Raw genomic sequence first — 18312 nt, forward strand, 5'->3', positions numbered from 1 at the left:
AGAAGTATACATGAGTGAGGTTTGCCCCCATCCTTAGCCCCTGAGCAAAGGCAAACAGTTCCACAAGGTCTCCTGCGACTCACTGTTAACACCGGCTTCTCCATTGCCCTGTTTCTCCAGGAGCTGCTCAATGTTTGGTGTAGCCTGGGGAACGTTTTCCAGCTGCCCGCTGCTCGTTGATACTGTCTGGTCAAAGAGAGTGGGGAGGCTGCTGATGGGGGACCTGCAGAGGGAACAGAGTGGTGGGAAAAGTGTTGTCAGAAGGGGAAGGACAGTCAACACACCTCCTAAAACAAGCTATTAAGTCCATTTGTCTCATGTTAAGAACTCCACATCAGCTGGAAGGCTGCGAGATGTAAAAAAGTTCAATTCTGTATGTATTATGAAGATTCCATATGTTTTTGTTTTTTTGGCATCACCAGCCACAGGGAGACACCTTGTCAAAACCCCTGCCCTGCCATTTCTCTGCACCTGAAATTTCACCAGGCGCTGCATATTCAAGGGTATCTTCTCAGAAAAGCTACTCTCTCCACATGCAATGAGGATTTGTGAAAGGAAACATGTTAGTTACCCTGTCATGCCCCCATTGGTTTTGTCTTCCCTATTAGTCTGTTGTGTGGTGCAACCCTATCTCTGGATGATGATGATATTATTATTATTATTATTATTATTATTATTATTATTATTATTATTATTATTTATCCTTGCTAGTTAAGCAGTGCATTGTTTCCTTCTCTCCCCCGCCCCCAATGCAGTATTTCAGGCAAATAAACTTACATGGAGGAAAGACTTTCTTGTGGTGATGACCCTCGGCAGACAAAATTACAGTCTTCCAAATCTGCTTCTGGAAGTGGAAATATAGAGAGTGGCTTAAAAAAAATTATTTACTGACAACCACGCCAACACTACCCTAAACGCTTGATACGGCAGAAGACCTGACCAGACATGATGCAGCACTACTGTTTGTTCAAACCCAGATTATGTATTAAAACCTGCTGCTTAAAAGCCTAAAAACTTTTGCCCTTTTCTCCAAGGACACTCCACATCCAATATCAAAGAGGGCATCTGGGAGGGCATATTCTAGGGAAGTAAGCTTCAAGTAGGGATTGAAGTTTAGCTCTCCCTATGCCCCTATTTGCTCTTTAATAAAGGGCCCCAGTTTTAAAAGAGAAGACCACAGTTTATAGAAGCAGGTCTATCGTTGTGTCTAAATCGACCTGCAAAATCCCTGGGTGATTTGGTACATTAACACAATTTTGCTCAAGTGAATTCAACCGTGATATTATTTATTATAATCACAGATCAATTTGGAGTTTCTCAAAACACAGCTTCCATTTATTTCTGCATACCCACAACTGTCCTACACTCAATAGTTACGCAGTTAACATTTTACACTACACAGTATTACACCTTCTGTGGATTCAAAACAAAGCCTCTTAAACCTTCCTGTTAAAACTGAAAACGCTCAGTGCAGCCATAACAACATAACCACTTCCTGTCTCAAGGAATGGTGTTACTCCCACATGCCACCAGATGGCAGGCTAGTGCAGTCACTGTGTCAAAATAACATGGTCTCTCTCTTTCACTGCGCATGCGCACGTATTTTCCCAAGGGTTCCAGGTCATATTTCTGAAGCTTGCCTGCTGTATTTATACACCAAACAGCTTGATCTTTGTAAATGGCATGTTTTCATTTTTCTTTTTTTAAGGAGTAAATGTGAAACTTTTTCCCCTAGCTTACCCATCACACTTCCCCTCATGTGTGGAAACCTTATCAGCTCTAAAGACTTTGGAACTAAGCAGCAGGGGGAAGAAGGGAAGGAGATGACCTTGTAGACAAGTGTGGCCTTGACTTTCAGAAGGACATTCTATAATGAGATCATTTCAAACTTTCCGGTTTGTGTACCTGTCCGGTTGCTTTCAGATTGGTTCAAGAGAGGATTGACCGACAGCCCAGAAGTGAGGGGGCTTCCAAAAATATGCGAGGAAGGGAGACTGAACGTAGATCCCGCCAGTGAGAACACCTGCAGAGGTGAGGACAACAAAGGAAGAAGGGAAAAGAAAAACAGCCATTTCATTTTAAGAGTCGTCTTTTCCAAACTTCTGATCAGAGCTTAGGCTGGTACTGAATGGATGAGCGGAACAGACAGGCAGCAGACAGATGATGTCTGGGCCTCTGTCTTAAAAAGAAGCTTCAAAGCATTTCAGTCTCATGTGGCTGTAGGGACACTTCATTAAAATGAAACCATTTTATTTCTGCAGGAAACACAGGTGAAATTGGTGCTGGTGGTGGGATACCTGGAGGCATGTAAATTAGCCAGAGACTAGAATAATAGGACGAGGGTGGCGCTGTGGTCTAAACCACTGAGCCTAGGGCTTGCTGATCAGAAGGTCGGCGGTTCGAATCCCCAAGACGGGGTGAGCTCCTGTTGTTCGGTCCCAGCTCCTGCCCACCTAGCAGTTCCAAAGCACATCAAAGTGCAAGTAGATAAATAGGTAGCGCTCCGGTGGGAAGGTAACCGGCGTTTCCATGTGCTGCTCTGGTTCACCACATGCCCGGAAGCTGTACACTGGCTGCCTCGGCCAATAAAGCGAGATGAGCGCCGCAACCCCAGAGTCATCTGCGACTGGACCTAACGGTCAGGGCTACCTTTACCTTTAGAACAATGGGGAGAGCTTCGGCTTTGGATGTTGAATCATCAGGATGGAATTATGAGAGGGCTTTCTGGATTGCTGCTTCAGTTCACCACCATCAAAGAATAATAGCATTTGTTTTGCTTTTACTCGGGAGACAGCAGTGGTTTCGGAGTCCAGTTAATGAATGTACAAGTTGCAAATCAAAATGACTGCCTACATTTACCGTGAGGGCTGCAGACCAAGAAGAACGGCACCCTTGACATTTCTCACGCAGCCTAGCATGGCAAAGTGCACCCAGCCACTGAATACCGCTATTCACCAGCAGGTTTTCTGTATTGCATATTCCAAGTTGGCCCACTAAAAAGCAGCAAAATCGGCAAGCAGCAGGAGCAGCGTGCCTGAACAATGAGGACTTGGGAGTTACCCAGACCCTGAGAAGCAGCCACGCTTGTTTGCTTCACATTTTACAAATCATGCTCCACAGAGGTCAGTCAAGCCCTAGGCTGTTTCTGTTTGTTTGATGCCTTTTAACTTCTTTACCCTTTTACACACATCAATCTTAACCAGCCTGGTGCTCTCCAGTGTTGTTTTGACCACAAGTCCCATCAGCCCCAGCCAGCACAGTTGTCCTTTAGAACGTGCCCCATGCACCCCCTCAGTGCACAGAAATGACTTAAGAGCACTGATGCTTGAAGTGCTTACCTGGGTTGTGGAGACGGAGGAAGAAGAGGCGGTTGGGATGGCGCTAGCGAAGGGAGAGCGGGTGAGCTGGGGAAGCGACGAAGTGCCTTGATGAGCCAGGAGGCTGGAGGAGAGAGGAGTGCTACACACTGTCCGGAGCACCCCGCCTCCGTGCGAAATCGGATCTTTGTTGCTTGTGTAGATCCCTGCAGGAAGAAATGAAAGCAAGACTTGAAAAGAGATGGCCAGGCACCAAGGAAAAGGATGTCTATAGCTGCTTGTTTCGAATTCCCACGTTGCCTCTGCTCCTCTCTCTCAGGATGGTTTGACAACCTTTCCTTTCCTTCTACATCCTCCCAAAACAATCCCTTTAGGGCACGCCAGTATTGTTCCCATTTTAGAGAACTGGACCAACTGTGGCTGAGGGTTTTTCCAGTGCACAGCATAGCACACAGCACAACAAATGCACCTGTTACTTGCCTGATATGTGAGATCCAGATAAGGCATTCTCTCAGCCAATAAACTGCCAGGGCCGTGGTGCAAAGATCCCTCCGGAGCGCCCCCCCCTTTCCCAGAGTTGACCTTTTTTTTTAGGGCTGGAGGAGGCAGGCAGCGGCTGGAGGGCAGCTCCTCCGACGGGGCTCAGCTGGTTGCTTCGTGCTGTGGTGGCCACGGCAGGCAGCACACCGAGAGAGCGGGCCTGCGCTGAGTGAGTGAGGGCACGTGCGCCGCTCCCACCGAGCGCCGGCTCGGTTTTTTCCCTTTTAGCCTTCTGGTGCCCTGCAGAATTCGGCGCCTGCAGGATAAAAGGGAAAAAACCAAGCCGATGCTCGGTGGGAGCGGCGCATGCGCCCTCACTCAGCACACTCGTTCGGTGTTCCCTGGACTCTCACGTGGCGCACTCCAGAACCTTGCGCCACTAGCCTCAATGGGTAAACTGCAAAGTTTTGATTCTGGATATGACATTGTTTTTCCCAGCTATTCAGACCAATGTGGTCTGGAGTGCTTTCTGGAATGGACAGAAACCCTCTGGACGGTATTCATGAGGTTACTAATAACTGAATTATACAATTCCTGCCTTCAATGCCCAGTTCGTTTGGTGACTCTAAGGGCAAACAAAGACAGGTTTAAGGTTTGTAGAGCAATGAGACTGATCTGGAAACGCCCTCATTGCATCTAACCCAAATGGAACCATTTCTCTCCAGAATCAATCTCAGAACAAAACAGTTCCCAGAAGCACGCTGTATACAGCATGGCTGGCCTCCTCTGACATCACCAACAGCCTTTCCTCCACCCCCAGAATAGTTTTGCATAAACACCAGGAAGAGTTTTCTAACAGTTGACTAAAAATAATATTATAAGAGCTGTTTGACAGTGGAACAGACTCATAGAATTGTAGAGTTGGAAGAGACCCCAAGGGTCATCTAGCCCAACCCCCTTGCAATGCAGGAATCTCAACTAAAGCGCCTGTGACAGATGGCCATCCAACCTCTGCTTAAAAACCTCCAAGGAAGGAGAGTTCACAACCTCCTGAGGAGGACCACTCCACTGTCAAACAGCTCTTGCTGTCAGAATGCTCTTCCTGATGTTCAGTCAGAATCTCCTTTCTTGTAAATGGAAATTCTAGGATTCTAGATTCTAGGATTCTACAGTTCCACCACCATTACCCTTTAAAAACAAAAACAAAACAGTGGATAACATTTCTGTAGTGCTGGGGTTTGTGTGTGTGTGTGGGGGGGGTGTTAGAAAAAGAACTACATTCTGCATGAACCATGGCCAGAGAGCCATAAATGACAACCTAGCCTAGAGCTGATTCACTGCTATGCATGTCTGCCAATTCAGTTGTGGTGCTGAGAGAAAGCCAGGCTCATACTGCGGCTGAAGAATTCACTGCAAGCTCTGTTTTCTTCCCCACCAGACCCCATACATAAATCTTCACTGTAATACTAGCTCAGTCTGCCAAAAGGGGACTTCCTTGCAGGTTGGGTGGGAAGCTGAAACTGAGTAGCCTCAAGTCAAAATGAGGGATAATTCTTAGTCAATTTCACACCCTCCCAACCCAGCAGCCAGTCTTTAAATTTTGCTTTTTTTGTGTGAGTTCCTGGGGTGGAGTCAGGGATTGGCTTCTCAGGTCTTGTGCCTTGAGATGCAGGCTACAATCTGAAACATACTTACCAGGTGTAAGCCCCACAGAACACATAGGGACTTATTTCTGAGTAAATAAACATAGGATTACATTGCATGATAGTTTCAGCCCTGGTGCCCCCGGATAGCTCAATTGGTAGAGTATGAGATTCTTAATCCCCAGGTTGTGGGTTCGAGCCCCATGTTGGGCAAAAAAATCCTACATTGCAGAGGGTTGGACTAGATGATCCCCATAGTCCCTTCTAACTCTACACTTCTATTATTCTTTTTGCAAACCAGGAGGTTGGCATGCACATCATTCAACCCAACAATATACAGCCAAAGCACACTTTGAACTATTGGGCTGCATCCTGGCCTACTTTACAGGGCTGCTGTAAGGACTACAGGATAGTGTATGTGATGTGTTGGAAAACCTGAATATTCAAAAACTCTATTAAAAAACTATTTAAGTTGTACTATTATTGTAATACAGAAGTCTGGACAAAAGGTGAGCTCTGATGGGACCCAGGCAAAAACTGTTATATTTGGAAACATTACCAAAAATGTTATTCAGATGCTGACAGCTTTTAGTGCTTTTCAAAATTAAGTTTTGCCAGCTTAATTTTAACTAAAGTTGTCAACCGTTGCATGCGCTTGAGAACACAGATCAAGGGAAAGGAGGAATCTATGTGCCCGTTTACAATCCCTAAACTATAGTTAGTATCATGTCTGCAATCCTGGAGGCTTGAGAGATAGTCACTTGCTTGAAGAGAGTTCTAAATTTGACCTGCCCCTCTCTTAGTTCCTTAGTAATAAATTACACATTGTCCATGCTAGAAACATAAGTGTCTAAAAACATGTTTGACATTGGTGCATGCTTCAGAGATCTCCCAAGTGTTAGCACATTCCACCTAGGGACATCCTTGCAGCATGTCCCTCACAACTTTGAGCCACATGAGGCTGAAGCAGCCTGTAGCAATAGCCTTGGGTGGGAGGGCAAAATCTAGGAAACCCTTAGGAACCTTCTCTTTCCACTTATTGCCTACCAAACCCTCTTGCCTTCAATATTTGCAGATTTAATATTGTTCTAGCTATTTGATCCAGCCCACCACAGCCCAGCCACCTTACTGAACTGAGAGGAGAACACACCTGCTTCTCGATTCCATATTGGCAGATGAGAAAACTACATTTACATTCCACCCACCTGGATGACTCTTGCCTAGGTAAGCAACCAGCACAAGAAGCAGAAAATGGGGACCGGGAGGGGATGAGAGAGAGAATGGGAGAGAAAGGAATTTAGCAAATGGGTAGGTATCTGCTGGTATCTTCACTTCCATTTAAGATGATGCCACCGGCACTCTAAGGGACACTCTTTAGACCAGAGCTTTCCAAACAGTGTGTCGCAATATGTTAGTGTGCCGGCTAGAGTGTGTAGATGTGTCACGTGAACTCTCCTCCCGGGGCTGGTAAGGGGTTAGCTTAACCTCCGGTTTGCTAGTAAAACTGAATTACTATGTCGCAAGATGATGCGTGTCTAAAAAGTGTGCCACCAACATGAAAAGTTCTGAAAGCTCTGGTTTAGACACTCGCACCTGCTAAGTGCAGACTTGCAACATCTCTGCCGGCCACCGAAAATGTAATGTGTGAACGCAACAACAACAACAAAAAGCACGTTTGCAAGCACGCCAATCGCAAGAAGTTCATCAGGGAGCTGGCTGCAGCTGTGTGAGGAAAAATTCGCCCTTAGTAGGCCTGGATTACGGGTTGACAGGCAGACCCACCTCACGCAAAAAGGCTGTTTCCTTTGAACTCAAGGGAGCGAGGGAAACAGGGGAGGAAAATCCGTATGGCCTGAGGTTACGATTATGGGTAGGCGTGTGTGGCTTGCAGCAGCTCCTCCCTGAGAAATAATTGCATCCTGGTTTCTCTTTCTCTTCCACTCCGCCGGCCCCTCCCCTGCCCCAAAGCAATGAGAGCAAAAGGCCGTCACCAGGGAATGACACAGAGCTCAGCTACGCCTCCTATGCCTCCCCTTCCACCCTCTCATCTGTCCATGTGACCTGAATAGCAAGCCGGCACAGAGAAGAGAGCATGCCAAATCAGCTGTGCCCAGGTCAGGCCTCGCACTTCCTTCCCCTTTAACCCTTTTTTGCTGATGCTGCCCCTTCTTTGCCATTAGTGTCACTGCCAGGAAGGTGTTGCTGGTGGGATTTTTAAAGGTTTTTTTTTACGGTGCCTCGCTTCCCGGCAGTCTCAAACACACAGACAATGGGTGTGTTGACGAAGCACTTTTGGGAACGTCCTTCAGCGTGTAATGGGATCGCTACTTGGCAGGGAAATGAAGTGCAGGTGTTGCGATTCCACTCCGCCGCAATGCCGGGATGCTTGGAAGCCGGGCTGCTCTGCCACGAGGATGTGGCTTGGGATGTGGGCACCACAGTCATGTGCATTAGCCCTAGTTTGTGTGCAGCGTTCATCACAGGGTGGGGAGGTTGTAGAATCGGGATTGGGACATGGAGAAAAATAAGTTCGTGGCCCTAGAGCAGCCTTTCTCAATCATCCCTAGCTAGCAGGACCAGCGGTCAGGGATGATGGGAGTTGTAGTCCAATGACATCTGGGGCACCAAAGCTGAGAAAGGTCACCCTAGAGTGACCATGGGCAAGTGAGGCCAAGGCTCCCGCACCTTTAATTCTTGCTTAGAAGAATTTCAGCAGGGGATTTCAGCAGCTGCAAAATGCATGCCGAACAACATCTGCTGAAATCCCCTCTCCTGCATAAGTATCGGTGCCCAACCAGTTAAGAGTGGGGGGGGGGGAAGGAGGCCAGCAGTAGGTGGCGCCAGAGTCAATGGCAGGCAAAGCCAATGAATTAAGAGTTTTGCTCCAATCTTCCTCCTTGCTGCAAGACTATGGAGACAAGAGGAAGCTGCTGCAAGCAGGAATCACCCCCCCAGTGGATGTAAGTAAGAACGCAGACAGATGAGAGCTGGCTGAGACAGGTGGGGCTATGCCCCATTTGCCCTGGTGGTTCAGTTTCCACTGATGACTATTAAAGGTGTAAGAGCCCTGTTTTATTTTTCACCAACCTACACCCTCCCCAGCTGCTATTTGGCATGGGAAAGATGCTGCCACTGGTGCCAGTGACAGCCTCCCTTCCATGTCAAGCAGCAGCTTTGGGGGGGGACTTTTTGTGGGTTTCACAGCACAGGGGAGTGTTGAAAAAAAACCACCCTCACAAGTATGGGGAACCTTTGCCTCCCCCAAATGTTGCTGAAGTACAATTCTATCATTCCTGGCCATTGGCCACACTTGCTGATTTGTAGTTGTAGTTCAGCAATATCCAGAAGGCCAAGTCTTCTCCACACCTGGAATAAAGGAAGAGGCAAAGGCTGACATGATGAATAGGCCTAGATACAAGGAGTCCGCAATACAAGTGAGCAACAACCGGCACAGCTACTGCCTGAAAGCACAACTGGAGTAACACTAAAGGACTTGGGGAAGAATAAGCATATTCTCTGGGGCAAAGAAAAACAAACCCCTCATTTTACAAGGACATACCCGACTCTAGGCCATGTTTCTATACACATTTCCACCATTGCACAAGTGCTGCAAAACAGATTCCGTTTCTGTTAACTGAGAAGAGGGTTCAAGGAACAGCACAGAGCTCAGAAGGACCACCCTCCCAGCTCCTGGAAGTCCTGCTTGTGGTTCAGCAGCCTTCTGGCTTTTGAGACTAGCAGTGCAAACATCTTTTCTGCTGCAAGCACCTGGCTCAGGAAGTTGAGATGCGCTGTGGTTTGCTGGCTTGTTGCACTCGCAGAAGAAATCACACTGACACACATCACGGGTGCCTTGCCACAAACAGCGCAGGAAGCGGCTCTGAGATTTCACCAGGTAAGAACATAAGAAAAGCCTTACTGGATCAAACAGAAGGGCCAGCTAGCCCAGCAACTTGTTCTTATAAAAGCCAACCAGACCTAAGTACGACAAGCACTATTCCTCAGTTCTGATTCCCAGCAACAGGTCTACAGAGGCATACTGCCTTCAACAGTAGATGCAGAACACATCTATCACAGTTGGCCTTCATGAATGTGTCTTTTAAAGCAGTGTTTCCCAAACTTGGGTCTCCAGCTGTTTTCGGACTATAATTCCCATCATCCCTGACCACTGGTCCTGCCACCTAGGGATGATGGGAGTTGTAGTCCCAAAACAGCTGGAGACCCAAGTTTGGGAAACACTGTTTTAAAGCCTGAGATATCGCAAGGTAAGGAGAGCCCTTCTGGATTAGACCAAAGGTCAGTCTAGTCTAGTATCCTGTTCTCTCAGTATTACTATCCACATTGCGAACCTTATCCTCACAGCTACTAAGGACTTGGATGGCGACTGGAAACTTAGGGTTGGTAGCACCTTTGCTACCCTCAAAACACATACATTTCCCCAGCACTGCGGTGAATACCGATGGCAATGGGGTAATGAGAAGTTCTGCAACTTTTTATCACAGCTTCTCTGGCACAGGTTATATTTGGACTTCGTCGACTGCCTACTGGCTAGCATGCATGTCATCTCCAACACACACACACGCATACAGATTTGCCTATAAAAGCAGACAGCTCATCTGACACATGATGGCAGAGACGAGACCGAGGATGTTCAACTTGCTTGTGTGTTTGCTTGCATTTTACAGAGTTGCAAGGTCAGGTTCGCCCTGTGGGTAAAGAACCCACTGTGACCACTTCATATTTCTCTAGATAGGTAAAGGTAAAGGTGACCCCTGACCATTAGGGGGTTGTCTTGCATAGTTTAGGTCCAATCGTGGCCGACTCTGGGGTTGCGGCGCTCATCTCGCTTTATTGGCCAAGGGAGATGGCATACAGCTTCCACGTCATGTGGCCAGCATGACTAAGCCGCTTCTGGCGAACCAGAGCAGTGCACGGAAACGCCGTTTACCTTCCCGCCGGAGCGGTACCTATTTATCTACTTGTACTTTGACATGCTTTAGAACTGCTAGGTTGGCAGGAGCAGGGACCGAGCAACGGGAGCTCACCCCGTCGCGGGGATTCGAACCACCGACCTTCTGATCGGCAAGTCCTAGGCTCTGTGGTTTAACCCACAGCGCCACCCACGTCCCTTATTTCTCTAGACAGATAGACATAAATACCTGCCTTCACTCTTGGGTTCTTTTGTTTTGTTTTTTCAAGCTGAGAGCCTCAGAACTCTGCACCAGAAGCCAAAACCAATAGGATATGCAGCATCTTAGAGGCTGTGGTATCTACCTGATCCCAGAAGCGGAGATTCCATACTGAGGCTTGGAAGGGTGGCTGCATGGCTGAAAGACCGAGAGGACCCTCCGATGCTGGAGCTGACCAGGGACCCCCCAGAGAAGGGCGAAGACGATGTAGCTGTGGATCCAACCAGCTGGGCGCCCAGGACTTCCTTGTTCTTGCTCCCTTTGGGCCTCCCTGGCCCATGTTTGCTTTTCTTGCTGGCCTTGTGCTTTTTTTCCTTCAGGACTTCTCCTTCCTCAGCGTTGAGGGACGGCATCCGTTTGTGGCTGCCGCCACTGCTGCCGCCACTCCCGCCAGAGGTGCCCCCAATAGAGTTGGAGACCTTGTAGTCCACGGGGGAAGCGTCGTGCCCCCTCTGCTGGCTGACGGCCGAAGTGGAGAAGCGCATGATGGAGCCGAAACCCGAGAAGATCACCTTTTGCTCAAAGACGTCGCTTTTCTGCCCTTCGTACAATGGGGAGCAATGAGCGGAAGACGAGGAGGAAGAGACAGGCTTGCGGTATTTCTCTTCCTCTGGCTGCTGCTGCTGCTGCTGCTCCAGCTTTGGGAAGGTTACGAAGTCCTGGGAGAAGGGCAAGGAGCTGCATGAGGTACCTGGAAGGGGATCAAGGGAAATTTTGAAACCTTAAGCAAGCAGAGATGAGGCATCAGAGCTATAGCTTTCACAGATCTAAGTCTAAGTGTTCATTTGTTTGCTTGCAAAATGCCTAAAGGTGCAGAAGGCACCGCTGGAGAAAGCCTCACTGCTCACAGTTGAAAAAAACTAGATGCTCTTCTCACTTGCTGGATGGTTGACGAAGACTGCAATCGAAAAGGCAAAACCCACCAGGTGGACAACGTGGTTCCTTCTGGATGGTGTTTGGCTACAATTCCTATCATCCCTGACCACTGGCGGTGTGGGCTGGGGTCTTATGACACTTGAAGTCCAAAAAACATCTGGAGATCCCCTCACACACACATGCATCAACTGAAAAGAAGACTTAGCATGTCTAATTGCATGCACTTACATTCATATGGCTAGTTACTATCAGGCTGCATCCAACTAAGTTCTATTCATAACAGACTCACTGATATTAATGGATTGAAGCCCACTGTCATGGCTGACCCTACTGGCTCCCAGTTCCTTCCCATGCTTCACCTGCAGGTGGAAATGTCCCACTGGAAGAGGATGTGCCAAAACCCGTCGAGCTTTTCCCACTTCCCGACTTCTTGGCCTTGTGGCTTGTGCCATGGCTTGAGGACTTCTTGCCTTTCACTTCCGACCGAATGACCTCTGCGGTTTCTTTACTGCTCTCGTGGTGGTTGGTGGAAGTCTGCTGAAGTGGACACATGACATTAGGAGAGAGAGATTTGAGACATTGAGCTGACATTGTCTTGAATACATCACACCTAATACATGTGAATTTGGGACATTTTTGGAACGTGCTACTGCTGTCAGGAATCTTTGGAGCTCAAACCCTAAAATTCTTGTTAAGAACATCAGGCCAGTCAGTGGTCCGTCTTGTTCAGTGGCCCATCTATTCCAGGGTCCCGCTTCCACGGAGGCCAAACAGATGCCTATGGGAAACCTCTGAGCATAACCTGAGTGCAACAGCGCTCTCCCCTCCAGAGGTTTCCAGAAACTGAAACATTGCTGCCAACCAACATAACCATCAGGGTTGGTAGCCAATGATAAGACTTATCCTCAATGAATTATTATTATTATTATTTAAAGCCATCCAAGTTGGTTGCCATTACTGACATAGTTCAATTATGCTATTGGCCAAAATTGTGGATAAATTTAGGGAAAGTTGCTATTTCTTAGGTCTAATAACTCGTAACACCAGACTTTTTCAGAATAATACAATAAAATACGGTATCATTAGGAAGATAATTTAATGATAAGCATTCAACCATCAGAGTTGGTACAAGGAGTACACAGCTCACTTCCAGAAATATGAGGTACCCAATTATTTATTTTTATTTCTGAAACATAAGTTTTCTGATATACAGTGGTACCTCGGGTTACATACGCTTCAGGTTACATACGCTTCAGGTTACAGACTCTGTTAACCCAGAAATAGTGCTTCAGGTTAAGAATTTTGATTCAGGATGAGAACAGAAATCGTGCTCCGGCAGCGCGTCAGCAGCAGGAGGCCCCATTAGCTAAAGTGGTGCTTCAGGTTAAGAACAGTTTCAGGTTAAGAACAGACCTCTGGAACGAACTAAGTACTAAACCTGAGGTACCACTGTACCAGACTTGCACAAAACAGCAAGTTGTTTTTTTAAAAAAGTATGCCACACCCAGCCTCTCTAGCAGTCCAGCAAGCAGTGCCTCACCTACAGAAGCAGAGGATGTGGGCATAGATGATACCCAGCAAAAGGTCACCACACACATGAAAAACCCACTTCCTGTCTACACAATGTGCTTCAATATGTCCACACTTGGGTAACACGCAATCTTCTGTTAGATTTCCTGCCCCCCCCTTACTGCATTACCTACAAATTGGGAAAATACGAATTAAATGTGGGCAGGGAGTAAAGGCTGCCACTCCAATGAGAATGAGATTGTGCAGGCAAAGCAAAAAGCACACACATACATGGGCTGCGTTTAATCCATTTGGAACTCCATGTGCACACAGCCTTCATTTGAGAGCAGCGAGTCATTGTAAGGGCCTAAGGGGGAAAGCAAAAGTTGAAGAGCTTTCAAAGTAAGGACTAGAAACTTGATGTGTGTGCTTTTTTTTAAAAAAAGTTGCAGCAATTATTAGCCAGACTGTGAGGTGGTCCCCTGTGGGCAATCAAGAATTCTTCCAGATGACTTCCCTGAAAAAAGTAGTGTGCAGTGCAAAAACTTTTGATACACAGTTTAAAAAAACCAAAATCTCCATTTCCCCTGCGGTGTGTAATCAAGCTATCACCGTACAACAGCTGGGAGGTTAAAATGCATTCCAGATGTGCCAGAAGTACGTGGAAAAGAGAGGGGTGAAAATCTAAAGCGGGAGGCCTGTGCCTTCTCCAGGCCAGCAACTCCTGGGATGTTAAAAAATTAAACCCTTCTGATTTACGAACTTGGGGCGGGGGGGGGGGTGATCTTTGACAACCACATCTGCCAATTGGAGGGGAAGCAGAAAAGAGATGGGGCAATGCAAGGGCAGCAGTCAACTATGCTAAACCCTCTAAGGAACCGCAAATATGACCCATATCCCAAGCAGGTTCAGCCGGCACACTGACCTCACTAACCACACCTCTGAAAGAGAAGCCCAAAGAATTTCCTTCCTCCCATCAACTCCTCTCCCTGCAAAAGTATTTTGGAATCCATGCACAACACATACAAAGTCATACGTAGGTGGGAAATAACCCAGAATCCACATCAAAGGCCTTCTTTTTAATCCGTCAGGCCAAAAGGTGATGGAGTGAATAATAATGTAATGCTGGGCAAAAACCTGACTCAGAAAATGAATCCTGAGTGGAAAATTCATTAAAATTTCAAACAGCAAGCAGTTAAGTAGAGGAACCCAGATGTTTTAGGGGACTGCTGATGAGAAGTTAAGATTTTTCAATTTAAGCTCAAGCAAAGGCACCCAATGTATGAGACCAACTTGTCGCTATCCTATACAAATAGTGCCTGTCTCCTTAGGTGGGAGTCGAGTTCTGCTCATCTCTAGAGACAGAGACTTTGGCCATTCATCCTTCATGGGAAGTTCTCCAACTTCCCTTGTTGGAACAAGGACCTTCCATGTCCTGATTGGCTCCCAGCCTTACATTCTGACTGGATGCCAGTGGGAGTTCTATATAAACCCTTCCTAATGCAGGTCATCCCCTAGTCTGTCTGCAAGCCAGGACTTCCTCACTCACACCTGACCCATTTTTTTCTCTGCCCTCTCTAGTTCTTTCTTTTGCTCCCTTGGCCTGTTGGGTGATGGCCAGCAACTGGAATAACTTATTCACACCATACGCTTAAAGCATATCCAATGCACATTAAAAGCACAGGGCTCTCCCCTATCAAAGAATCCTAGGAATTGTAGTTTAAGGGTGCTGGGAACTGTAGCTCTATGAGGGGAAACTACAGGTCCCAGGATTCTCTGGAGAAAGTCATGTGCTCCAAATGTCTGTGAATGTGCTTTAAATGTAGAGTGTGGATCTGTTCTTCAGTGGAGGCACGAAAACCCTGATCACCCTCAGTTCCTTGACTTTGCTTCAACCGTTTAGAAGCATCACCCTTCTTCTCTCCTCGCGAATCTCTTCCAATCTCCCAAGACACATTCTCAGCAATATTCAGAGAGCAATCAAACAATCAACGAGAGCTTAGACACAAAGACAAGCAGAGCACCCACAGCCACGAGCTACCACCTGGAGAGAGAGTATACCTGATTCACAGCCACCTTCAGCCAGCACTCCCGTCCCTTGTACTTGGAGGCAGGATCTGCCCCATAAAGCAGAGGAACATCTCCCAGATTCTGGCTTGTGAGATGAGCTGCTACAAGGAATGACAGAGACTGGAGGAAGAAGCAAGGAAGCTGGATGCTGGTGGAGTGGGGAGGAGAGAATTAAAAAAACAACAACCAGCGGCAGCTGAATTGTGCGCCTCGGATTAGACTAGCACTACTCTGACAGCAGGAGGAGGGGGAAAGAACAATAAACAATCAAAACCCAGTTGAGGGTTCTTCTCCTGCAAACAAGACAAAGGGGATACAGTGAAACTGCGAGCGAAATGCAAGAAGCTGCTGGGAAGAGAGCAATAGTCTGTCAGAGGGGACTTCTGTCTGTCTTGTCAGAGCAAACAGACCTAAGCCAAAAATAAAGGAATAAAATGGGGGGGGGGTTCCTGTGTCCAGAATGGTGCACAGATTTGAGTAGTTCACTGCCTATGCTGTACAACTTCAGACTTTGTGTTGGTCAGATGTCTGAATCTTTCCATAGGTCCTCCTCACATAGAGAACTAGGATGTCAGGGAGAAGTGTTACATTGGATGCAGGTGAGAGCTCACATCATCAGATTCTTCTCCATTAAATACTGTGACTGCTGCTGCTGCTAGTAATCTAACACACACAAAAGCAGCATGTCAGGGAGAGGTAGGTAATGTTGTGCCAGATCAGCTTTCACCAACCTAGTGGCCTGAGGATGTTTTGTGCTGCAACCCTCATCAGCTCCAAAGCTGATCTGCAGGTTGGTGAAAGCTGATCTAGGCTGTGCTAGACAGACCAAACTGCCTGGCCCAGTTGTAAGGGCAGCTTCAGATGATGAAGTAGGAACGGCTCCTGCCTGCAGGCTTCCAAACTAAAAGGGAAGCAAAGGGGAGGGAAAGTCTCTTCCTGCCCAGGGACCACAAAAGCTCCTGGCCATTAATTTGACCCAGCAGGAGTCTTGCGGACGGAGATGGGTCCCAATTTTGGGGTGGCCAAGGCAGAAAATCCAAAGGGCACACCACCCCAAAATGTATAAATAACAAACTTAATAATGGGACAACTGGCCGCCAAAATGTGCAGCTGCAGTCGCTGCAGCAGCTGCCTTGCTCGGCCAACAGGCCCATCAGGATACGGCAGAGGAGGGAAAGGGAGGCAGGTTGGTTCCACCATCAGCTCTGCTGAGAAACCTGCTCCGTCAGGTTCCTTCATTAGGTTGCAGAAGAGGAGAGAAGAGAAGAGGAACAGGGCCACTCCATCTGCTCTGTGGAGAGACCAGCAACTTTTGGCTCCCCTCTCCTCAAGTTGTTTCCTTCCCAGCAGGCCATTATACAAACTATGTAATTAAGAATTAGTGCCTGGGTTTGCTATATTCCTCCTCCATCCCAAACCGTTTTCCCTTTGGTAGCTTATTTTTTAAACCATAAACCCGAGGACAGAGGATATCTTATTACTGATCTTTCCAAGATGCTCGGGGTGCCTTTCTTTTTAAGCTAAAGGGCAGGGTAAATATTATTTAACTTTAAATAAATAAATGATAGCAGAGCAAGATCTGCCTATGAAACAAGGAACACAGAGCAGACATGTATCCTGTTGCAGAGGTATTCCATGGCTGAACAGTGTGTCAGTATAGGTGTTGTGAAGAGGAAGAAGGTATGGTTGGTAAAACACCTTGCAAATTAAAAGCCTTTTCTAAATTATTATTACTATACTGGTCCAAATATAAGCCCCCCCCAATATATAGACACACATACCCAGGAGAGCTCTTAAATCACGACCTCTCTACCTACAAGAGGATTATTATAGGCAACACTCAAGTTTTATACAAGCCAGATTTGGGGGGGGGGGGAGTGTGGCCTATATTCCAACCAATACGATACTATTCATAAAAAAGGTTGTCACTTAAAAAGGTAAAGGTAAAGGACTCCTGACAGTTAGGTCCAGTCGCAGACAACTCTGGGGTTGCGGCGCTCATCTCGCTTTACAGGCTGAGGGAGCCGGCGTTTGTCCACAGACAGTTTTTCCGGGTCATGTGACCAGCATGACTAAGCTGCTTCTGGCGCAATGGAACACCAAAACCAGAGTAGCGCACGGAAGGGCCATTTACCTTCCCGCCGGAGCGGTACCTATTTATCTACTTGCACTTTTGGCGTGCTTTCGAACTGCTAGGTTGGCAGGAGCAGGAACCGAGCAACGGGAGCTCACCCCGTTGCGGGGATTCAAACCGCCGACCTTCTGATCGGCAAGCCCAAGAGGCTCAGTGGTTTAGACCACAGCACCACCCCCGCCCCTACAAGGTTGTCACCTACTGAGTGTGAAATGAGATGCATTATTCAGCAGCATTTGCAAATACACAGAAAACCCCATACAAGCTACTGGTAGAAAACATGCCATCGCTGATGAGTGCATACAGGCAACTAAAATATACAAAGCAATATACAGATTGTACAGAAATGCATTAGACCAATTCCTTCCTGGAAGATAGCTAAGTCTATCCATAGCCAGGAACTATAATAGTGAAACTGAACCTCCATGGCATGAGGAATGATATCAGATTATCAGGTGTTGGGAACACACAACAGGATGTCTCAACTGTGCTCTGTTTGTGTGCTTCCAGAGGCACCCAGTTGGTTGCTGCAGTAAACAACATGCTGGACTAAAAATACTCCTTGTCTAATCCAGCAAGCCAATTCTTATATTTGCAAATGGAAGGTCAAAAAAGGGTGAAAATTGAGCTAGGGAAACAGTTCTAGAAGTTCTTTTCCAGTGTAAGGAAGATGCCCAGAGATGTGTGAAACAATAATGAAGATAAGAGCACCACTGTGCATGTGTAGAGTATTTTCCCTCTCGTGACTAACCCACAAATATCCGAGAATGGGGAACAGAGCTTTCAAGTTAGGGGAATATGACTTCCAGGCAGGCTCAAACAGCGAGCCCCTCTCAAGTCGGGAAATTAAAGCCCTCCTTAAAATTTCTTTCTCAGACTTGCTTTATATCCAAAAGGATTTAGGTCAGCTGCAATCTCTGGTGACACTAGGAAACCCAGTGGGAACTCCGCCTATGGCATGAGAGCATCCAATTAAAATACTTCTTCCTCCGTCACAGCCTCCTGACCTGGATTATGGAGGCTGGGGAGGGATCATAAACCAAGAGGGGCAAACGGCAGAGAGAGAGAGAGAGAGAGAGAGAGAGAGAGAGAGA

The 18312-nt window shown here is 47.2% G+C and overlaps 1 protein-coding gene and 1 long non-coding RNA gene across 16 annotated transcripts in view; one reads left to right on the forward strand and one right to left on the reverse strand.

Annotated features, from left to right (window-relative positions):
- MLLT6 (MLLT6, PHD finger containing) overlaps positions 1-18312 on the reverse strand; it is a 94023-nt gene that overhangs the window by 12197 nt on the left and 63514 nt on the right. For 10 of the 15 annotated variants that reach the window (XR_014540991.1, XR_014540992.1, XM_083582559.1 and 7 more), the window contains exons 9-14: positions 11865-12042; positions 10715-11320; positions 3339-3523; positions 1906-2023; positions 778-844; positions 84-223 (exon numbers count right to left, since the gene is read on the reverse strand). Coding sequence is in view for 13 of the 15 variants with exons in the window: in XM_083582559.1 (XP_083438685.1) it covers positions 84-223; positions 778-844; positions 1906-2023; positions 3339-3523; positions 10715-11320; positions 11865-12042 (1294 nt within the window). In the remaining 2 variants the exon portion in view is untranslated. The remainder of the gene's footprint in view (positions 1-83; positions 224-777; positions 845-1905; positions 2024-3338; positions 3524-10714; positions 11321-11864; positions 12043-18312) is intronic. The other 5 variants (XM_083582560.1, XM_083582566.1, XM_083582558.1 and 2 more) reach the window with 1 other exon arrangement.
- On the forward strand, positions 6271-12426 carry LOC310748198. The gene is made up of 2 exons (XR_014541189.1): positions 6271-6664; positions 10640-12426. It is a non-coding gene; the product is annotated as an uncharacterized lncRNA (long non-coding RNA).

Source organism: Podarcis filfolensis, assembly GCF_964270895.1.
Source record: "Podarcis filfolensis genome assembly, chromosome: 13".
NCBI lineage: Eukaryota > Metazoa > Chordata > Lepidosauria > Squamata > Lacertidae > Podarcis > Podarcis filfolensis.